The sequence below is a fragment of the Melanotaenia boesemani genome, chromosome 6, assembly GCF_017639745.1.
Source record: "Melanotaenia boesemani isolate fMelBoe1 chromosome 6, fMelBoe1.pri, whole genome shotgun sequence".
Taxonomy (NCBI): Eukaryota; Metazoa; Chordata; class Actinopteri; order Atheriniformes; family Melanotaeniidae; genus Melanotaenia; species Melanotaenia boesemani.
This window is the reverse complement of record NC_055687.1, coordinates 1,732,080-1,753,754: the sequence shown is the minus strand read 5'-3', so window position 1 is coordinate 1,753,754 and position 21,675 is coordinate 1,732,080. Positions and strand designations below refer to the sequence as shown.

The 21,675-nt window shown below is 51.0% G+C and overlaps 1 protein-coding gene across 2 annotated transcripts in view; it reads left to right on the top strand.

The window, feature by feature from the left end:
• Positions 1-21,675, top strand: part of LOC121641435 (sodium bicarbonate cotransporter 3-like) — an 84,404-nt gene that overhangs the window by 61,257 nt on the left and 1,472 nt on the right. For both annotated transcript variants that reach the window (XM_041987548.1, XM_041987547.1), the window contains exons 7-24: positions 1,319-1,428; positions 1,515-1,672; positions 1,784-1,871; positions 2,240-2,386; positions 2,463-2,566; positions 9,073-9,247; positions 9,349-9,482; positions 14,904-15,149; positions 16,873-16,978; positions 17,793-17,954; positions 18,043-18,156; positions 18,516-18,677; positions 18,791-19,042; positions 19,250-19,318; positions 19,390-19,563; positions 19,632-19,763; positions 20,131-20,216; positions 20,295-20,402. In XM_041987548.1, the coding sequence (XP_041843482.1) occupies positions 1,319-1,428; positions 1,515-1,672; positions 1,784-1,871; positions 2,240-2,386; positions 2,463-2,566; positions 9,073-9,247; positions 9,349-9,482; positions 14,904-15,149; positions 16,873-16,978; positions 17,793-17,954; positions 18,043-18,156; positions 18,516-18,677; positions 18,791-19,042; positions 19,250-19,318; positions 19,390-19,563; positions 19,632-19,763; positions 20,131-20,216; positions 20,295-20,402 (2,527 nt within the window). The remainder of the gene's footprint in view (positions 1-1,318; positions 1,429-1,514; positions 1,673-1,783; positions 1,872-2,239; positions 2,387-2,462; positions 2,567-9,072; positions 9,248-9,348; positions 9,483-14,903; positions 15,150-16,872; positions 16,979-17,792; positions 17,955-18,042; positions 18,157-18,515; positions 18,678-18,790; positions 19,043-19,249; positions 19,319-19,389; positions 19,564-19,631; positions 19,764-20,130; positions 20,217-20,294; positions 20,403-21,675) is intronic.

Sequence of the window (21,675 nt, the reverse complement as noted above, 5' to 3'; positions counted from 1 at the left end):
GTGAACGAGTATGGCGGCGGTGTGAGGGGTGAGGGAGGGGCGGAGGCGTTGATATTACGAAGGTGAAAATATGCTGATCGGGTTATGTTATTGATATGTGATGTGAAAGACAGAGTGCTGTCAAGAATGACACCCAGACTCTTTACCTGAGGGGAGGGGGAAATGGAAGAATCATCAATGGGAATGGAGAAACTGTCAGATCTGGAGAGAGTGGATTTGGTGCCTACTAGTAAAATTTCTGTTTTGCTGCTGTTTAGTTTAAGAAAATTTGAGGTGAACCAGGATTTAATCTCTTGAAGACAATCTGTGAGGGAAGATGGTGGGAGGGTAGAGTTAGGCTTGGTGGAGAGGTAGAGCTGGGTGTCATCCGCATAGCAATGAAAATGTATGTGGTGTTTTCTAAAAATATAACCGAGGGGGAGGAGGTAGATGAGGAACAGCAGGGGCCCAAGGACAGAGCCCTGGGGCACACCATTGGTGACTGGGAATGACTGGGAGGTAAATGTTTTCAACTGGATGAACTGAGTGCGGCCGGAGAGGTATGATTTGAACCAGCTGAGGGGGTGTGAGTGATGCCGATGGAGGAGAGTCTATCCAGAAGGATGGAGTGGGAAATGGTGTCAAAGGCCGCACTCAGATCAAGGAGGATGAGAATAGATAAGAGACCGGAGTCAGCTGCCAGGAGGAGGTCATTAGTGATTTTAAGTAATGCGGATTCGGTGCTGTGGAGTGGGCGGAAACCAGATTAAAAATGCTCATACAGATTGTTGTGGGATAAATGGGCTTGGAGCTGAGAGGCAACTGCTTTTTCCAGGATTTTTTAAATAAATGGGAGATTGGAAATGGGCTCAGCTTTCTGACCAACAGGACCGACTCGGATCACTCAGTTGCAGTGTGGAGGTCTGACGGAGAGTCTGGATTTGGTCAGATCTGGTCTCCAGGGACAGAAAATGGAAGCACTTCTCTCAGTTTCAAGAGAGTCTGAGAGTAGACTGAGTGAGGATGTGTCTGATCCAGAAAGATCCGGTGTGATCGAGAAAGATCCGGTCTGATCCAGAAAGATCCGGTCTGATCCAGAAAGATCCAGTCTGATCCAGAAAGATCCGATCTGATCCAGAAAGATCCGGTCTGATCCAGAAAGATTTGGTCTGTTCCAGAATGATCCAGTCAGATCCAGAAAGATCCAGTCTGATCCAGTGAGATCCAGAAAGATCCGGTCTGATCCAGAAAGATCCGGTCTGATCCAGAAAGATTTGGTCTGATCCAGTCAGATCCGGTCAGCTTCATGTCATCTGAATGAAACTGAATGTGTCTGCAGGTCTGCTGGCGTCACCGCAGTCGGCTCCTGGAAACCTGGACACCAGTAAGAACAGCGAGAACCGCATCAACAGCGGCAGCCGAGAGAACAGCACCGTGGACTTCAGCAAGGTAGCGACAGTAGAAGAAGGAGCTGCTTTCAGGTTACCAGTTCCCCTACAATCCTGCAGAACCAGAATTGGTTCTTTGTGTTTTAGGTGGATATGAACTTCATGAAGAAGATCCCTCCTGGTGCCGAAGCCTCCAACGTCCTGGTGGGTGAGGTGGACTTCCTGGAGCATCCAATCATCGCCTTTATTCGCCTGTCACCCGCTGTGCTGCTGACCGGCCTCACTGAGGTCCCGGTTCCCACCAGGTAGCACCTTAAGCCCTAAACCAGGAACCACTAGGACATCCAGTTTTATTACAAACTTGATGGATTAGTCATGCTGCCGCCTTCTTGTTCTTCTTCTTCCTCCTGCTCCAGGTTTCTCTTCCTGCTGCTAGGTCCGTTTGGAAAAGGACCACAGTACCATGAGATCGGACGCTCCATCGCCACTTTGATGACCGACGAGGTGAGAGGAAGTAGATCCTACCTTTGTTCAGATCAAACGTAGCGGTTCACAGGTGCAGGTTTCTGACCTTTATGTGAGTTTGGCTGCTCACTGGATCCAGAAAACGGATCTGATCTGAATCGTTAACTCTGGAGGACATGAAGTCCCCCAGCTAGCTTCCCTGTGTTGGTGGCTAATGCTAGCAGCGTGACGTATCCGTTTAGAGCTTAAAGGCATTAACTGTTGGTCCAGAATCAAAACCATGTGATGATTCAGCCATCAGTTTCCTGCAGGAAGTTCCCTCTTCTAAATCAAACGCTCCTCATTTGGTTTCTGCACGTCTCAAATGGAGGCGCTGTCTGACAGAAAAGTCCTCGGTTGTGTCATAGATCTTCCACGATGTGGCGTACAAGGCAAAGGACCGGAACGACCTGCTGTCCGGCATTGACGAGTTCCTGGACCAGGTCACTGTGCTGCCTCCGGGGGAGTGGGACCCCAGCATCCGCATCGAACCCCCGAAGAGCGTCCCTTCTCAGGTGAGAACGCCGCAGTCACGTCATCGCACCTGAAGCTGTGTGACCTCTGACTTCAACTTGGGTAACATCTCTGCAGGAGAAGAGGAAGATGCCGACGCTGCCTAACGGCTCCGCCCACAGCTCTGATGCGGTTAAGGAGGCGGAGCATCACACAGGCCCAGAGCTGCAAAGGACCGGCAGGTGTGTTTACTTTTTTTCTTTTTTTTTCTAGCTTGTCAAGCATGGTGACGGCAGAATGATGGTCTGGCTGCTGTGTTGTGCTGAACAAATATGCTCTTCCATCTTATGGGTAGAAGGTTCCTCTTGATAATCTGATTAATTTCATTTTTCTATATTATTTTTATTTATTTTTTAAATCTTATTTATTTATTTTGAATTATGGAATTTACATAATCTTGTTGGCCCTAACTGGAGGGGACAGGAAAAAAGAATAGTGAAGAGAAGTAAAAGAGTAAAAAGGAAGAGGAGACAAAGATCCAGCAGGTAGAAGCAACAAGCTTCAGTCCAACCTAACAGCAGACAAGCAGCTGCTACACCTGTACAGGAACACAGCAGAGAATTTCCTACAGCTTTTACACGTAAACTAAGCAGACAATCATCAGGAGTTCCTAAAAAATAACCAAGACAGCAACAACATGTATCAAAACAACAACCAAAGAACCAGAAACACACACACCTGAACCAAAGCATCTCTTAGTGTATAAACACACTGGACACCTCGGTGCTGAGTCAGCATGCAGAGGATGAGGAAGGAGGAGGATCAGAGATGAGTGTGATCCTGCAGATGTGGCTACGCCTCCACGGAGGCTAGAGGCAAACTAGGGTGGCCCAGAGACCCGGGCCATCAGCAGCTGACTGTAGGCGGCAACACACCTGCGCGTGGCGACTGTAGGCGGTAACGCGCCTGTGCGTGGCGACTGTAGGCGGTAACGCGCTTGTGCGTGGCTACTGTAGGCTGTAACTGCGCGTGGTGACTGTAGGCGGTAACGCACCTGCGCGTGGCGACTGTAGGCGGTAACACGCCTGTGCGTGGTGACTGTAGGCGGTAACGCACCTGTGCGTGGCGACTGTAGGCGGTAACACGCCTGTGCGTGGTGACTGTAGGCGGTAACGCACCTGCGCGTGGCGACTGTAGGCGGTAACGCGCCTGTGCGTGGCGACTGTAGGCGGTAACGCGCTTGTGCGTGGCTACTGTAGGCGGTAACTGCGCGTGGTGACTGTAGGCGGTAACGCACCTGCGCGTGGCGACTGTAGACGGTAACACGCCTGTGCGTGGTGACTGTAGGCGGTAACGCACCTGCGCGTGGCGACTGTAGGCGGTAACACGCCTGTGCGTGGTGACTGTAGGCGGTAACGCACCTGCGCGTGGCGACTGTAGGCGGTAACGCGCCTGTGCGTGGCGACTGTAGGCGGTAACGCGCTTGTGCGTGGCTACTGTAGGCGGTAACTGCGCGTGGTGACTGTAGGCGGTAACGCACCTGCGCGTGGCGACTGTAGGCGGTAACACGCCTGTGCGTGGTGACTGTAGGCGGTAACGCACCTGCGCGTGGCGACTGTAGGCGGTAACACGCCTGTGCGTGGTGACTGTAGGCGGTAACGCACCTGCGCGTGGCGACTGTAGGCGGTAACGCGCCTGTGCGTGGCGACTGTAGGCGGTAATGCGCTTGTGCGTGGCTACTGTAGGCGGTAACTGCGCGTGGTGACTGTAGGCGGTAACGCACCTGCGCGTGGCGACTGTAGGCGGTAACACGCCTGTGCGTGGTGACTGTAGGCGGTAACGCACCTGTGCGTGGCGACTGTAGGCGGTAACACGCCTGTGCGTGGTGACTGTAGGCGGTAACGCACCTGTGCGTGGCGACTGTAGGCGGTAACACGCCTGTGCGTGGTGACTGTAGGCGGTAACGCACCTGCGCGTGGCGACTGTAGGCGGTAACGCGCCTGTGCGTGGCGACTGTAGGCGGTAACGCGCTTGTGCGTGGCTACTGTAGGCGGTAACTGCGCGTGGTGACTGTAGGGCGGTAACGCACCTGCGCTTGGCGACTGTAGGCGGTAACACGCCTGTGCGTGGTGACTGTAGGCGGTAACGCACCTGCGCGTGGCGACTGTAGGCGGTAACACGCCTGTGCGTGGTGACTGTAGGCGGTAACGCACCTGCGCGTGGCGACTGTAGGCGGTAACGCGCCTGTGCGTGGCGACTGTAGGCGGTAACGCGTGCGCGTGGCGACTGTAGGCGGTAACGCGCCTGCGCGTGGCGACTGTAGGCGGTAACACGCCTGTGCGTGGCGACTGTAGGCGGTAACTGCGCGTGGCGTCTGTAGGCGGTAACGCACCTGCGCGTGGCGACTGTAGGCGGTAACGCGCCTGTGCGTGGTGACTGTAGGCGGTAACGCACCTGCGCGTGGTGACTGTAGGCGGTAACGCACCTGCGCGTGGCGACTGTAGGCGGTAACACGCCTGTGCGTGTTGACTGTAGGCGGTAACGCACCTGCGCGTGGCGACTGTAGGCGGTAACACACCTGCGCGTGGCGACTGTAGGCGGTAACACTCCTGTGCGTGGCAACTGTAGGCGGTAACTGCGCGTGGCGACTGTAGGCGGTAACTGCGCGTGGCGACTGTAGGCGGTAACTGCGCGTGGCTACTGTAGGCGGTAACTGCGCGTGGCGGCTGTAGGCGGTAACTGCGCGTGGCGACTGTAGGCGGTAACTGCGCGTGGCGACTGTAGGCAGTAACGTGTGCGCGTGGCGACTGTAGGCGGTAACGCACCTGCGCGTGGCGACTGTAGGCGGTAACGCGCCTGTGCGTGGCGACTGTAGGCGGTAACGCACCTGCGCGTGGTGACTGTAGGCGGTAACGCACCTGCGCGTGGCGACTGTAGGCGGTAACACGCCTGCGCGTGTTGACTGTAGGCGGTAACGCACCTGCGCGTGGCGACTGTAGGCAGTAACACACCTGCGCGTGGCGACTGTAGGCGGTAACACACCTGCGCGTGGCGACTGTAGGCGGTAACACTCCTGCGCGTGGCGACTGTAGGCGGTAACTCGCCTGCGCGTGTTGACTGTAGGCGGTAACGCGCTTGTGCGTGGCTACTGTAGGCGGTAACTGCGCGTGGCGACTGTAGGCGGTAACGCACCTGCGCGTGGCGACTGTAGGCGGTAACACGCCTGTGCGTGGTGACTGTAGGCGGTAACGCACCTGTGCGTGGCGACTGTAGGCGGTAACACGCCTGTGCGTGGTGACTGTAGGCGGTAACGCACCTGTGCGTGGCGACTGTAGGCGGTAACACGCCTGTGCGTGGTGACTGTAGGCGGTAACGCACCTGCGCGTGGCGACTGTAGGCGGTAACGCGCCTGTGCGTGGCGACTGTAGGCGGTAACGCGCTTGTGCGTGGCTACTGTAGGCGGTAACTGCGCGTGGTGACTGTAGGCGGTAACGCACCTGCGCTTGGCGACTGTAGGCGGTAACACGCCTGTGCGTGGTGACTGTAGGCGGTAACGCACCTGCGCGTGGCGACTGTAGGCGGTAACACGCCTGTGCGTGGTGACTGTAGGCGGTAACGCACCTGCGCGTGGCGACTGTAGGCGGTAACGCGCCTGTGCGTGGCGACTGTAGGCGGTAACGCGTGCGCGTGGCGACTGTAGGCGGTAACGCGCCTGCGCGTGGCGACTGTAGGCGGTAACACGCCTGTGCGTGGCGACTGTAGGCGGTAACTGCGCGTGGCGTCTGTAGGCGGTAACGCACCTGCGCGTGGCGACTGTAGGCGGTAACGCGCCTGTGCGTGGTGACTGTAGGCGGTAACGCACCTGCGCGTGGTGACTGTAGGCGGTAACGCACCTGCGCGTGGCGACTGTAGGCGGTAACACGCCTGTGCGTGTTGACTGTAGGCGGTAACGCACCTGCGCGTGGCGACTGTAGGCGGTAACACACCTGCGCGTGGCGACTGTAGGCGGTAACACTCCTGTGCGTGGCAACTGTAGGCGGTAACTGCGCGTGGCGACTGTAGGCGGTAACTGCGCGTGGCGACTGTAGGCGGTAACTGCGCGTGGCTACTGTAGGCGGTAACTGCGCGTGGCGGCTGTAGGCGGTAACTGCGCGTGGCGACTGTAGGCGGTAACTGCGCGTGGCGACTGTAGGCAGTAACGTGTGCGCGTGGCGACTGTAGGCGGTAACGCACCTGCGCGTGGCGACTGTAGGCGGTAACGCGCCTGTGCGTGGCGACTGTAGGCGGTAACGCACCTGCGCGTGGTGACTGTAGGCGGTAACGCACCTGCGCGTGGCGACTGTAGGCGGTAACACGCCTGCGCGTGTTGACTGTAGGCGGTAACGCACCTGCGCGTGGCGACTGTAGGCAGTAACACACCTGCGCGTGGCGACTGTAGGCGGTAACACACCTGCGCGTGGCGACTGTAGGCGGTAACACTCCTGCGCGTGGCGACTGTAGGCGGTAACTCGCCTGCGCGTGTTGACTGTAGGCGGTAACGCACCTGCGCGTGGCGACTGTAGGCAGTAACACACCTGCGCGTGGCGACTGTAGGCGGTAACACACCTGCGCGTGGCGACTGTAGGCGGTAACACTCCTGTGCGTGGCGACTGTAGGCGGTAACTGCGCGTGGCGACTGTAGGCGGTAACTGCGCGTGGCGACTGTAGGCGGTAACTGCGCGTGGCTACTGTAGGCGGTAACTGCGCGTGGCGACTGTAGGCGGTAACGCGTGCGCGTGGCGACTGTAGGCGGTAACGCGTGCGCGTGGCGACTGTAGGCGGTAACACGCCTGCGCGTGGTGACTGTAGGCGGTAGGCGGTAACACGCCTGCGCGTGGTGACTGTAGGCGGTAACGCACCTGTGCGTGGCGACTGTAGGCGGTAACGCGCTTGTGCGTGGCGCGCTGTCAGCACAGCAGCACACTGTTGGACGTGATTTTAGCCTGTTAGCTTAGCTTAGCTGTTTACAACCTGAAGGGTGACGACAGCTGCATAACGTGACGTGACTCTGCGAGACTACGAACAGCTTGTCAACCGATTAACTGATCAATACAATAATAATGATGCTTATTATTATTGTATTGATCAGTCATTAAGTTCATTATTATTATAAATCAGCTTTTATGATTATTGATAAGCTATTTATATTCAATATTACTGATTTGTCATTAATCAGATCAATAAACTTTAAATTTATTTAATATCAATTTTTGTTAAATTATATTTTAAACAATAAAATAAAAAGCAACAATCAGGGAGAATGATCCCACCAAGGCTGTAATTCTGTGGTACGAGGACTGTTAGGAGCAGGAGGCCAGACGAAGAGCAGAGAGGAACGAGTCTGATCAGGTTTTAGTTCATGAATTCAGACATTAACACTTTATCAAATAAAACCATTTCTCTTGTTGCCTTTGTTTAATGTTTCTGTGACTTTCACTTTCAGTTTGGATACAACACAACATGGTATTATAGAAAATAACGTGCATAGAGGTATGTGTGTGTAAATTAATTTAATAATTTGGCCAGTAAAAAAAAAATGTTTTTCATCTGCCGGCCAATTTGGTCGGTGAGTCAAAAAGTTAATTTCGGACACTGACTAAGAGATTCCTAAACTGCTGAATACACAGATTATTTTTGTTTTTCCAGTTCACAAGGATAGTTTTCTTTGCGATGCATAATCCTGTGCGTATCATGTGTGCAGAGTTAATTGCCATATTAATGTCACCCAAGTCACCTAGTAGACATAGTGCGGGGTTTGTAGGAATATTACATTTAAACCATGTTGACATGTCCACACATACCTGAAGCCAGAACCTGCGGACAGGTGTGCAGGACCACAAGGCATGGAGATAGTTGTCAGGTGTGTTTTCATTGCAGTGTGTGCAGATGTTTGATTGTGACAGACCCATCCTGAACATCCTTTGTCCTGTATAATGAGTTCTATGCAGAATTTTGAATTGTATTAGTTGCATACTTGAATTTTTAGTCATTTTAAAGGTGTTTAAACATATTTGTGACCATTTATCTTTATTAAAGTTACTGGATAAGTCACCCTCCCATTTTGAAGTTGGAAGACAGATTGAGTCTTCTAGTTTAGATAATAGTCTATATGTTTTTGATAATAACTTTGGGGCATTGAGATTCATGAATTCTGCCACCCTAATAGGTAGCTGTAAGTTTAATTGATTAATGGTATATTAATATTACATTACATATTACATATAATAGATTTAAGCTGGTGATATTCTAGAAATTTACTGCTACTGATTCCATATTGTGAAGTGAGAATATTAAATGAGAAGAAGTTTCCATTTTCTATTATATGTTCTAACTGTTTTATTCCTTTATTTTTCCATTGATTGAAATTGATCAGCTTTATGTTTTGCAGGATGTCAGGGTTGTTCCAGAGGGGTGTAAACTTACATGGAAAAAGACTTGATTAATTTTAGAAATTCCCACCAAGCCACTAAAGAGGAACTGATGTTGATGCTTTTAAAACACTTATGTGTTTTCATGGTTGAGCTGATGAATGGCAGGTCAGAGATAAAAACATCCTCACACAATGCTTGCTCTACATCTAACCATGATTCATCCAGACTGCTAGGTTTAAGCCATTTGGAGTTAATACAGGTGTGTTTACGTGACAGGTGAGTTGTTCAGCCTCCATGACACCAAAATGACGGTAAAACTCTTGATTTGTGTAAAACAGGATCTTTGGAGGTCTGGTGAACGACGTTCGGAGGAAACTGCCCTTCCTATGGAGCGATGTCAGAGACGCCATGAGCCTCCAGTGTTTGGCCTCCATCCTCTTCCTCTACTGCGCCTGCATGTCGCCCGTCATCACGTTCGGAGGTCTGCTGGGAGAAGCCACCAAAGGAAACATAGTGAGAACCAGAGTTTATACTGCGCTGTGATTGGCCCAAACCGTCCAGGTGTGTCCAGGTGTTGGATTGAGCTCAGTTCTAATTCTCTCTCTCTCTGGTAGAGTGCCATAGAGTCTCTCTTTGGGGCGTCTCTGACGGGCGTGGCCTACTCTCTGTTTGCCGGTCAGCCTCTTACCATCCTGGGCAGCACCGGTCCGGTTCTGGTGTTCGAGAAGATCCTCTTCAAGTTCTGCAGGTGAGTCAGGGAGGACAGCGCGTTCCGGTCTATGAACAGATCAGTACGCTCTATGAAAGCCTCCCTGCAGAGCAAACCGTCCTCCAGATGCTCCAGTAGTGCAAGATAAGCCATGGCCTGAGGTTTCTTCTCAGGTTGTCCTGTCACAGCAGACTCTATAACCTGTTACACCAGTTATTCAGACTATGAACTACACTAAATTTACACATTTTCCTACACACAAATACAAGGTAAATCCCAAACTTTGTGTGGGAATGTTCGGACATAGACTTCTGTCCGTGCGCACGTTGATGAATGAGGCCTCTGGTCTGATTCCTGATCATGGAACAGAGCAGTGGTGCAGCTCATTGCCTGATTCTGCTGTTTCTGAGGTTCAGTGAACGCAGCGTGATGTCGGTTGAATGTAGATACAGATGGAGGCGGGATGGTTCTGGTCTGATCTGGTTCTGATCTGATCTGGTTCTGATCTAACAGAACTCTATGATCTGATGCATGTTCTGGAGTTGGCGGTTTTTCAGATGTTAACTGAAGTGCACAGAAGTTTTATTACATTTTTCTGATTTAAATTTTCCATCCATCTATCTTCTGCCGTTTATCCGGAGTCGGGTCGCGGGGGCAGCTGTCCAAGCAGGGAAACCCAGACTTCCCTCTCCCCGGCCACATTCACCAGCTCATCCGTAGGGATCCCGAGGCGTTCCCAGGCCAGCCGAGAGATGTAGTCCGTCCAGCGTGTCCTGGGTCTTCTCCAGGGCCTCTTTCCAGTGGGACGTGCCCGGAACACCTCACCAGGGAGGCGTCCAGGAGGCATCCTAACCAGATGCCCGAGCCACCTCATCTGGCTCCTCTCGATGTGGAGGAGCAGCGACTCTACTCTGAACCCCTCCCAGATCACAGAGCTTCTCACCCTATCTCTAAGGGAGAGCCCGGCCACCCTGCGGAGGAAACTCATTTCAGCCACTTGTATTTCTGACCTTGTTCTTTCAGTCACTACCCACAGCTCGTGACCATAGGTGAGGGTAGGAACGTAGATCGACCGGTAAATCGAGAGCTTTGCCTTTTGGCTCAGCTCCTTCTTCATCACGACAGACTGATGCAGAGTCCGCATCACTGCAGATGCTGCACCGAACCGCCTGTCCATCTCCCTCCATCCTTCCCTCACTCATGAACAAGACCCTGAGATACGTGAACTCCTCCACTTGGGGCAGGACCCTATTGCAGACCTGGAAAGAGCACGCCACCCTTTTCCAGCTGAGGACCATGGTCTTGGATTTGGAGATGCTGATTCTCATTCCAGCAGCTTCACACTCGGCTGCGAATCGCTCCAGTGAGAGCTGGAGATCACGTCCCGATGAAGCCAACAGAACCACGTCATCCGCAAAGAGCAGAGACCCAATCCTGAGGCCACCAAACCGGATCCCCTCAACACCTCGGCTGCGCCTAGAAATTCTGTCCATAAAAGTTATGAACAGAATCGGCAAGGGCAGCCTTGGCGGAGTCCAACCCGCACTGGAAAGATTCTGATTTACTGCCAGCAATGCGGACCAAGCTCTGACACCGGTCGTACAGGGACCGGACAGATCATACAAGCGAGTCCGGCACTCCATACTCCCGGAGTACCCCCCACAGGAGTCCCCGGGGAACACGGTCGAACGCCTTCTCCAAGTCCACAAAGCACATGTAGACTGGTTGAGCGAACTCCCATACCTCCTCCAAGACCCTGAAGAGGGTGTAGAGCTGGTCCACTGTTCCACGACCGGGACGAAAACCACACTGCTCCTCCTCAATCTGAGGTTCGACTATCCGACGGACCCTCTTCTCCAGCACCCCTGAATAGACTTTACCAGGGAGGCTGAGGAGTGTGATCCCCCTGTCCAGTCCACCTTTTTGAAGAGGGGGACCACCACCCCAGTCCACCAGTCCAGGGGAACTGTCCCCGATGTCCACGCGATGCTGCAGAGGTGTGTCAGCCAAGACAGCCCTACAGCTGATGACCCTCTCTTCACCCGAGTGTCCAGAACATGCGGCCGCAATTTCGACGACACAACTACAAAGTCGATCATCGAACTGCGGTCTAGAGTGTCCTGGTGCCAAGTGCACATGTGGACACTCTTATGGTGTTCGTTATGAACAATCCATGACGAGCACAGAAGTCCAGCAACAAGAGTCCAGTCCAGAGCCCAAGCCGTGTGTCGTGGTGAGTCCAACTATATCTAGCCGAAACCGCTCACCCTCGTGCACCAGCTCAGGCTCCTTCCCCGCCAGAAAGGTGATATTCCACGTCCCTAGAGCTAGCTTTTGCAACCGAGGATCAGACCGCCAGGGTCCCCGCCTCTGGCAGCCGCCCAGCTCACACTGCACCCCTATGGCCCCTCCTGCAGGTGGTGAGCCCACGGGAGGAGAGGCCATGTCATCCTTTCGGGCTGAGCCCGACCGAGCCCCATGGGCAAAGGCCACCAAGCGCTCGTCTCTGTGCCCCACCTCCAGGCCTGGCTCCAGAGGGGGGCTCCGGTGACCCACGTCCGGGCAAGGGAAACTTGGGTCCTTGGTTTGTCGTCATCATAGGGGTGATTTGAGCCGCACTTCGTCTGGTCCCTCCCCTAGACACCTGTTTGCCATGGGTGACCCTACCAGGGGCATAAAGCCCCCGACAACATAGTCACTAGGATCATCAGGACACGGAAACTCCTCCACCACGGTAAGTTGGCTCAGGGAGGATTTAAATTTTATTTGCTTATTTTTTTCTTTCTATTTTTTATTTTGCTTTTTTATATTTATTTGTCTTACCTATTTCTTTTTTGTTATATTTTTTTTCTTATTTTTCTATTCTTAATTTTCCTTTTTTTATGTTTTTTTTTTTTTTTGTTTTTTTCTGTTTTTGCTATCAGTTCTCTTTATTTCAGTTTATTTAAGGAGCGTATATCAGGAGCGTCTTGTTAACTACAGACAGTAAACTATCATCCATAATTAAAATATTGTCTGTGAAAATATGAATCTGAATCATTTTTGAATGATTAAAAGAAAAGAGACACACCAACACAAGTTAGTGTTTTCAGGATTTCTTTCATTTAAGGTCTGATGGGAGGGAATCTGAGTCCACGTTCCTGCTCACATGGGGTGGTGGTCGCTGTCATGGCAGATCTGAGTGTTGGGCCACTAGCTGCCGGGCGGCGCCGTTGGACGGCGTGTCGCTGCCTTCGGGGAGACGGCTGGATCTGGTGGTCGTTGTTAGAGAACAACGCTCCTGGGAAGGCTGGTGGGGGCGTTGGCCGTGGGAACTCAGCTGGTGGGAGAAACATTCATGAACAGCGTGAGGAAGATGAGGAAAAATGTCTCAGCTGATTCAAGGAGGGATAACAAACCAGAGTAACGTGTGGAGCAGCCATGTTGGATTTTCAGGTGGAGCTTCCTCCAACACTCAGAGGCTTGGAGCAGTAAAAAGATATTTTAAATGAAAACTTTTATTAAAAATCCTAAATGTATTTCTGTTTATGTAAAATTGGTATTTAATTATAGAGAAAATTGATTAAAAAATTAAGACTTTTTTTTTTATCTTTAAATTTAAATCGACTGGGAGGCATATTTTTAATATCTTCACTTTTTCTGGTCATTCTAACATTTTTTGGCATTTTTAGATTCTGTTTGGAAGTTTCAGAAGAGACTGACCTCCTTCAGGTCCTCCGTGGCCTCAACCCTCACTTTCAAGCCTAAAATATGATTTAAACAAATTAATTTAATATTTTCTTCCTTAACAAGGTAACAAGGTTACCAGCAAACACTTTAAGAAGATGGTCACACAAAGTATAAGGAAACAATTAGTGTTACCTGGTTTACGACCCTTAAAGCCCACAAATAGAACCCGGCTCCTCTGGGTACGTCCTAACGGTGGAGAACGTCGCTGCAGGAACCGATGTGTCCTCACGGGGGCGCCAGAGAGTTACCTGCTGTCTCTGAGCTGAGCAGAGCCTCAGGGCTCTATCCTCGGCCCTCGTCTGTTTTATTACTTTACTATTCTAGTTTATTTATTCGGTTCATATTTTAACATCATCTTGATCAACAGTTCAGTAGTTTTATTATAACAATTAAAATAAACATAATTCATCACAATCTGCTTTTTCTGGGTTGCTGAAGTCATTTTAGGGATTAAAACGTTTTTTCTGAATTAACTTATTAACTCATATTTTTTTCAGTTTCCTGAATAAATTTGATAATTTCAATTCCAGGTTTTTAGAATTAGTTTAAAAATTTTATTTTTTTTAGTTCTCAATAAGATCAATTTACTAAAAAATGTGTCAGCTTTTTCTAATTAATTAGATTCAATTAATAAAAGTACAAAAACAAAATTTTACAATGACAAAACCGGAGATTCATTTTCTAAATAGAAATACATTCTTTGTTTTTCAGAATTAATTTAATCAAAAATAACACATTTTGTTTTATTTCTGTGAGTTAATGAGATTAATAAATCTAAAAAAAAAATATTGATTTTTTTTTTTTTTTACAGTTCTACATTTTCTCTGGCCTTTTTTAAATAATCACTTTAATTGTTCCCTCGTCGTATTGAGACATGAATTACCGAGAAATTTTTAATTATTTTCATTTACAAAAATAATATTTTGTTTCTTAAATCAAACATTTAAATATTTTTTCAGTAAACATTCATTTCTATGTTTTTCCGCCCGCCGCTCCCACGGCGGCCTGCAGCCTCTTCAGCTCGGCCCGGCTGTCCACAGGCCGGGCCGAGCCGGGCCAGGCACGCCAGCAGCAGCAGGACCAGGAAGCGATGAGGCGTGATGATGGTGTTTGTGAGGTGAGGAAGATGAGGAGGTTACCTGCAGGGTGGAGCTCCGTAGAGCTCAGTGTTTCAGTAGCTTAAAGCTAAAGTTGGACTCTTCATGTTTCAGCCATGTTTTCAACTATCTGGAACCAGCTGATGTGTTTCTGTCCGGGTCTGCAGACCCGACCCTCCGGCAGCAGCTCCGCCCGGCCGGAGGTTCCGGTCCGGGTCTGCAGACCGGACCCTCTGGCAGCAGCTTCCAGGATTGTCTGGGTGAACTTCTTGTGGATGGCTGGAAGAGTTTTATCTTTCAGCTGAGAGCAGAGCGGCAGGTTTTTCTCCAACCGTGTTGAAATGTCCTGTCTTCACCGTGGGACGGTGGGAAACGTGATTCCTTTGTATGTTGTATAAATTGACAATAAAGCTGACTTTGACTTTGACTTAGAACCAACCTGACATGGAGTTAAATCTAGTTTTTTTCTCATTTCTGTTGTGGTTGTTTCCATGGATACCTCATGGTGGATGAATCTGAGGTTCATTACAAACCTTCAGGCCGTCGTCTGATTGGCTCAGATGCTTTTTAGTCCTGACTAGTCTGGAAATGGAAAATAATGTTTACTCCGTCCTGTCCCCTCGTCTGTCCTCAGCGACTACAGCCTGTCCTACTTGTCCCTGAGGACCAGCATTGGGCTCTGGACGGCCTTCCTCTGCCTGCTGCTGGTCGCCACCGACGCCAGCTCCCTGGTCTGTTACATCACCCGCTTCACCGAGGAGGCCTTCGCTGCCCTCATCTGCCTCATCTTCATCTACGAGGCTCTGGAGAAGCTGGTCCACCTCGGGAAGACCTACCCCATCGACATGGGCAACCATCTGGACAACCTCACCTTCTACACGTAAGAACCCGGCAGACCAGCGCTGCCATCTTTCCTTCGTTCTGGCCCGGAACCGGTTCCGTGTTAGGTGTCGGTGTTCTGACTCTGGACCCGGTTACGTTTCAGGTGTCGGTGTTCTGACTCTGGACCCGGTTACGTTTCAGGTGTCGGTGTTCTGGTTTTGGACCCGGTTCTGTTTCAGGTGTCGGTGTTCTGACTCTGGACCCGGTTCTGTTTCAGGTGTCGGTGTTCTGGTTTTGGATCCGGTTCTGTTTCAGGTGTCTATGTTCTGGTTTTGGACCCGGTTCTGTTTCAGGTGTCGGTGTTCTGACTCTGGACCCGGTTCTGTTTCAGGTGTCGGTGTTCTGGTTTTGGATCCGGTTCTGTTTCAGGTGTCTATGTTCTGGTTTTGGACCCGGTTCTGTTTCAGGTGTCGGTGTTCTGACTCTGGACCCGGTTACGTTTCAGGTGTCGGTGTTCTGACTCTGGACCCGGTTCTGTTTCAGGTGTCGGTGTTCTGACTCTGGACCCGGTTCTGTTTCAGGTGTCGGTGTTCTGACTCTGGACCCGGTTCTGTTTCAGGTGTCGGTGTTCTGGTTTTGGACCCGGTTCTGTTTCAGGTGTCGGTGTTCTGGTTTTGGACCCGATTCCGTTTCAGGTGTCTGTGTTCTGGTTTTGGACCCGGTTCTGTTTCAGGTGTCGGTGTTCTGACTCTGGACCCGGTTCTGTTTCAGGTGTCGGTGTTCTGACTCTGGACCCGGTTACGTTTCAGGTGTCGGTGTTCTGACTCTGGACCCGGTTCTGTTTCAGGTGTCGGTGTTCTGACTCTGGACCCGGTTCCGTTTCAGGTGTCGGTGTTCTGACTCTGGTCCCGATTCCGTTTCAGGTGTCTGTGTTCTGGTTTTGGACCCGGTTCTGTTTCAGGTGTCGGTGTTCTGACTCTGGACCCGGTTCTGTTTCAGGTGTCGGTGTTCTGACTCTGGATCCGGTTACGTTTCAGGTGTCGGTGTTCTGACTCTGGACCCGGTTCCGTTTCAGGTGTCGGTGTTCTGACTCTGGACCCGGTTCCGTTTCAGGTGTCGGTGTTCTGGTTTTGGACCCGGTTCTGTTTCAGGTGTCGGTGTTCTGACTCTGGACCCGGTGTTCTGACTCTGGACCCGGTTCTGTTTCAGGTGTCGGTGTTCTGACTCTGGACCCGGTTCTGTTTCAGGTGTCGGTGTTCTGACTCTGGACCTGGTTCTGTTTCAGGTGTCGGTGTTCTGGTTTTGGACCCGGTTCTGTTTCAGGTGTCGGTGTTCTGACTCTGGACCCGGTGTTCTGACTCTGGACCCGGTTCTGTTTCAGGTGTCGGTGTTCTGACTCTGGACCCGGTTACGTTTCAGGTGTCGGTGTTCTGACTCTGGACCCGGTTCTGTTTCAGGTGTCGGTGTTCTGACTCTGGACCCGGTTCTGTTTCAGGTGTCGGTGTTCTGACTCTGGACCCGGTTACGTTTCAGGTGTCGGTGTTCTGACTCTGGACCCGGTTCTGTTTCAGGTGTCGGTGTTCTGACTCTGGACCCGGTTACGTTTCAGGTGTCGGTGTTCTGACTCTGGACCCGGTTCTGTTTCAGGTGTCGGTGTTCTGACTCTGGACCCGGTGTTCTGACTCTGGACCCGGTTCTGTTTCAGGTGTCGGTGTTCTGACTCTGGACCCGGTTCTGTTTCAGGTGTCGGTGTTCTGACTCTGGACCCGGTTCTGTTTCAGGTGTCGGTGTTCTCCGCCAGCCAACGCCTCAGATGACGTCGTGGAGGTCTGGAGGAGTAGAAACCTGACGTTGGAGACGGTGGAGTGGGAGCAGCTGGGCGTGCAGGTCTGACTTTCACGGCTTTGTACTGATTACTGACAAGTTTTTTCTGACAGGAAAATCCACCATGATCAGTAGGAGGTATCATCAGTACCAGAACCTGCTGCTTCCAGACCAGAACCAGAACTTTTATTTGTCTCAACACCTTGTGTAAAGATGATGACCAGCGGTCCTCCAACCAGAGCCTCTGGTTCTACAGAAACTGGACCGACGGTTCTCCAACTGGAGCCTCTGGTTCTACAGACCTGGACCAGAGGGACCAGCTGAGGGATGGTCCTGACTCTTAGTTCCTGCAGGTCCGAATGTGGAGGAACCTGGAAGATGTTGATTCAGAAAAAGTGAAAATAATTTTTAGTTTTTCATTATCTGTTAAATTCACCAAATTCAAGTAGAAAGAAACTGTCTTTAGTTTTTTGGCCAAGAAAAACACGACTTTGTTTTTGTTTAGTTTGTTTCCTCTGGGTGAGTGCAGTGCATCAGATCCGCCTGGGACGTGGCCTGCAGCGCCACCTGCTGGCCACCCTGCTCTGCTCACGCCAAACCAGCTGATGGAGACCAGTCTGACCAACATTTCCAGTTCAGAGAAGTTTAGACAGTTTTAAATTCAACCTCATAGGAACGGAGATTATCTGGTAACCCCAGATTAACCAGTGAAACCAAAGAATCTGCTGGAATTCTTTAATTTCAGTTTAATGGAGAATCTCAGAGATCCTGGTAACAGGTGATCCACTCAGACTGGGTCTTTTGTGCAGCAGGAGCATCTAGTGGACACCAGAGGAACTGCAGCTCCTCACCTGTCTGTCCACCTGTCTGTCTGCAGGACTGTCGGGAGCTCAGAGGTGTGTTTGTCGGCCCGGCCTGCAGCCATGACAGTCCCTACGTCCCAGACGTCCTCTTTTGGTCCCTCATCCTCTTCTTCACCACCTTCTTCCTCTCCTCCTTCCTCAAACACTTCAAGACCAAGAGATATTTCCCCACCAGGGTGGGTTTGTCACACAGCTGTTGGGTCGTAGTTTTGCCTGAAACGGGTCATGATGTCTAGTGTTTAACAGGAAGTTCTGCTCCTGCAGATCCGATCCACCTTCAGTGACTTTGCAGTCTTCCTGACCATCATGATCATGGTGCTGGTGGACTATCTGGTCGGAGTTCCTTCACCCAAACTCAACGTTCCCGACCGCTTCGAGGTAAATCTGTCCCTGCCTGGTTCTGGTCCTGATTCTGGAGAATCCAGTCCTGATGTTGGAGCTGATCAGGGCTCAGTTTGCTGACTGATGCAGCTGCAGTTGGCTCAGAGGTCAGAGGAAACAATGCTCTTGGTATTTCAACATTTGGTTGATTTGGTTCAGTTACGGAGAATTCCAGTTTCTGGAAGATTAAGGTGAACCAGGATTTTAATTCCGATAAGCGGGTGAGGGAGGAGGGTGGGAGGGTACAGATGGGCTTCATGGCAGAGGTAAGTGATGGGACCCCAGGATGGAGCCCAGCGGGCCCACCTGTAGTGACTGAGGAGGGGATTTTAACCGAAGGTCCTTGGTCTGTTCAGCCCACGTCCAGCAACCGAGGCTGGTTGATCTCCCCACTGGGACCAAACCCCTGGTGGACGCTGCTGGTCGCTGCCGTTCCAGCTCTGCTCTGCACCATCCTGGTCTTCATGGACCAGCAGATCACCGCCGTCATCATCAACAGGAAGGAGAACAAGCTGAAGGTCGGTGCAGATCCAGATCTGATCCTAGACGGGCAAATGTAAAGCATCGATGGGCAGATGTGACAGGTGGGTGTGTGATGGGGTGGTGACCTGTGTGTGTCGTGGGTCTACAGAAGGGGTGTGGGTACCACCTGGACCTGCTGGTGGTGGCGGTGATGCTGGGCGTGTGCTCCATCATGGGTCTGCCATGGTTCGTGGCGGCAACCGTCCTCTCCATCTCCCACGTCAACAGCCTGAAGGTGGAGTCAGAGTGCGCCGCGCCCGGCGAGCAGCCCAAGTTCCTGGGCATCAGGGAGCAGAGAGTCACCGGCTTCATGATCTTCGTCCTCATGGGCTGCTCCGTCTTCATGACGTCCGCCCTGAAAGTGAGTGTCCTGCTGTGTCCCAACTCATCCCACCTCATCCTGTCTCATCCCTCCTTGTCCTGTGTCGTCCCTCCTTGTCCCTCCTCGTCCCTCCTCGTCCTGTCTCATCCCATCTCATCCCTCCTTGTCCTGTGTCGTCCCTCCTTGTCCCACTCAGAGATGACCTGTTTACTTTCAGAAAGTCATCTTCATCTTCTCTTCCTGCAGTTCATCCCGATGCCTGTCCTCTACGGAGTCTTCCTCTACATGGGGGTGTCCTCGCTCAAAGGCATTCAGGTCTGTCTCTGCACCCGTCCACCTGTCCTCCTGCTGCTCAGACACTCTCATGTCTCCTCTCCGTCTTTCAGCTGTTTGATCGGATCAAACTGTTCGGTATGCCGGCCAAGCACCAGCCAGACCTGATCTACCTGCGCTACGTCCCACTGTGGAAGGTCCACGTCTTCACCGTGGCCCAGCTGTCCTGTCTCATCGTCCTCTGGGTCATCAAGGCCTCGCCGGCCGCCGTCGTCTTCCCCATGATGGTGAGTCTGGCTCAGAGACGTGTCCACTGCCATTTTACTGTATCTCACCTCTGTCCTCTGTCCTCCAGGTCCTGGCTCTGGTCTTCATCCGGAAGCTTCTGGATTTCTGCTTCACCAAGAGGGAGCTGAGCTGGCTGGACGACCTGATCCCAGAGAGCAAGAAGAAGAAGGACGATGACAAGAAGAAGAAGGAGAAGGAGGTGAGACTGCCCAGCTGGTTCCTCAACCCCCTGTGGGGTATAACTGGCTTCTTATTTCACCTCTGAACCAGTTTACCGGCCTTGTTTGGTTTCCGCTCAGCTGTGTTCATCATCCTGCATCAACACACTGGAGCTAAAATCTCACAAAATACATCAAATCACAAAATACATCAAATCCAAGCAGGAAAGTTAGTTTTTCTTTTAGATCCACAAACATGTTAACCAACCATTTATATACCTTAGATGGAAATAGAATCAGTTGGTTTCTTGCTGCTATGTCATCTGAAATTGGTCATGTGATTTGCACCAACACCATGTGACTCTGATTCGCTGTCCTCATTGGCTCTGATGTGTGTGTGTTTTCCAGGATGCTCGGAAGAGGCTGATGGAGGAAGACCCGCTATACGGCCGCCGAGACATCCTGAAGATCCCCATCAAGAGCCTGAAGGGACGGTGAGTCGGCGACCAGACGCTGATCCCCGTTGACACACATCGCTGCAGAAAGTAATGTGTGTGCGTGTGAATGTGCAGGTCAGACCCGTCAGAAGTGAACATCTCAGATGAAATGGCCAAAAGTGGGATTTGGAAATCTGTTTCCAAGAACCCTGAAGGCAGCAGAGGTCTGAAACGCTGTAGCAGGTAAACATCTGATGAGTCACATGATCACTCTTCATCACCTGTAACCTCTTTTTCCTCCATACTCATGTTCAAAGCATCCGAAGTCAAAACATGGAGCTCCAAACTACTACTGCTAGCACTAGAACGCCCTCTAGTGGTACACAGCAGACGTTCACAACATCAACCTTTTACTTCATCTGTAAACCAGGGATAAACATTGTTTATGACCATGTGTAAACCATCATATCTCTGGTTTTTATGGTCCATCAAGCAGAAAGTTTCAGGGAGTTTCAGGTCTGAACTTTGCGGTGAAGCCCACGCTGGCTCCAGGTGGGCCGGTGTTAGCCCACGCCGGCTCCAGGTGGGCCGGTGTTAGCCGACGCCGGCCGGCTCCAGGTCGGCTGGTTTTATGTTACAGCTGTAAAAACGTGGCGTGATCCCAGATCTCAGGAAATTATCTCTGTAATCTGTGAATTGTGGCCTGCTCCCCTTCAACAGCGGGATAGATGGAGAGTTGATCTGAGGCTGAAGATAATATCTATTGATCAGAAACAGGAACCAGATATTTATCAGCTAAATGAGTTTGTGTGCACAATGTCCTGATAAACTCAGGCTGAAGTTTGGTTCTACAGGAATCAGGTTGCTTTTTCACTGCAAGCTGAGAGATGATTGTTTCATCCACATTTTTCTCCTTAATGTGACCTTTCAAATAAAAATATCCCAACTAAACATCTGGTTAAGCAGATTCTCTGGACCACAGAGATTTTTGCTAACCGTTCTGTGGTGTATTCTAGTGTTAGCTGGCCTGTTTCTGGGCCACGATTTCACATATGAAGCCGTGCATGGTTTTCTTCCACCTACATTAACTAGTTAAATAGCTGGTAAAATCAAGGTGATGCTGGGAAACTGTTAGAATAAATAAATAAATGTGAAAACACTCTTCAGACTGGTGAAGAGCACATTGGAGACACGTGAACAATTAACACTGATGATAATTAACACGCCCACGTGTCTGCAGTTACACGAGTGGCTGTAAAAGCTGCACACCGGTAAAACCAGCGGCCGTGTTCGCAGCATTAGCACGACGGCCGGTTTTCCTGATGTTCTCGCAGCTGTCGATGGCACACGCGGCTATAAAAGCTCCATCACATGAGGAATCTGTACGCCTGCAGGAAACGTTTTCATTCCATCGATATACAGATCATATGTGATCAAATTTCACCAGCATGGTGACGAGGTGGTCTGGTTCAGGGCCCGACTTGTACATCCTGGGTACCAGCCTGGTTGGGAACAG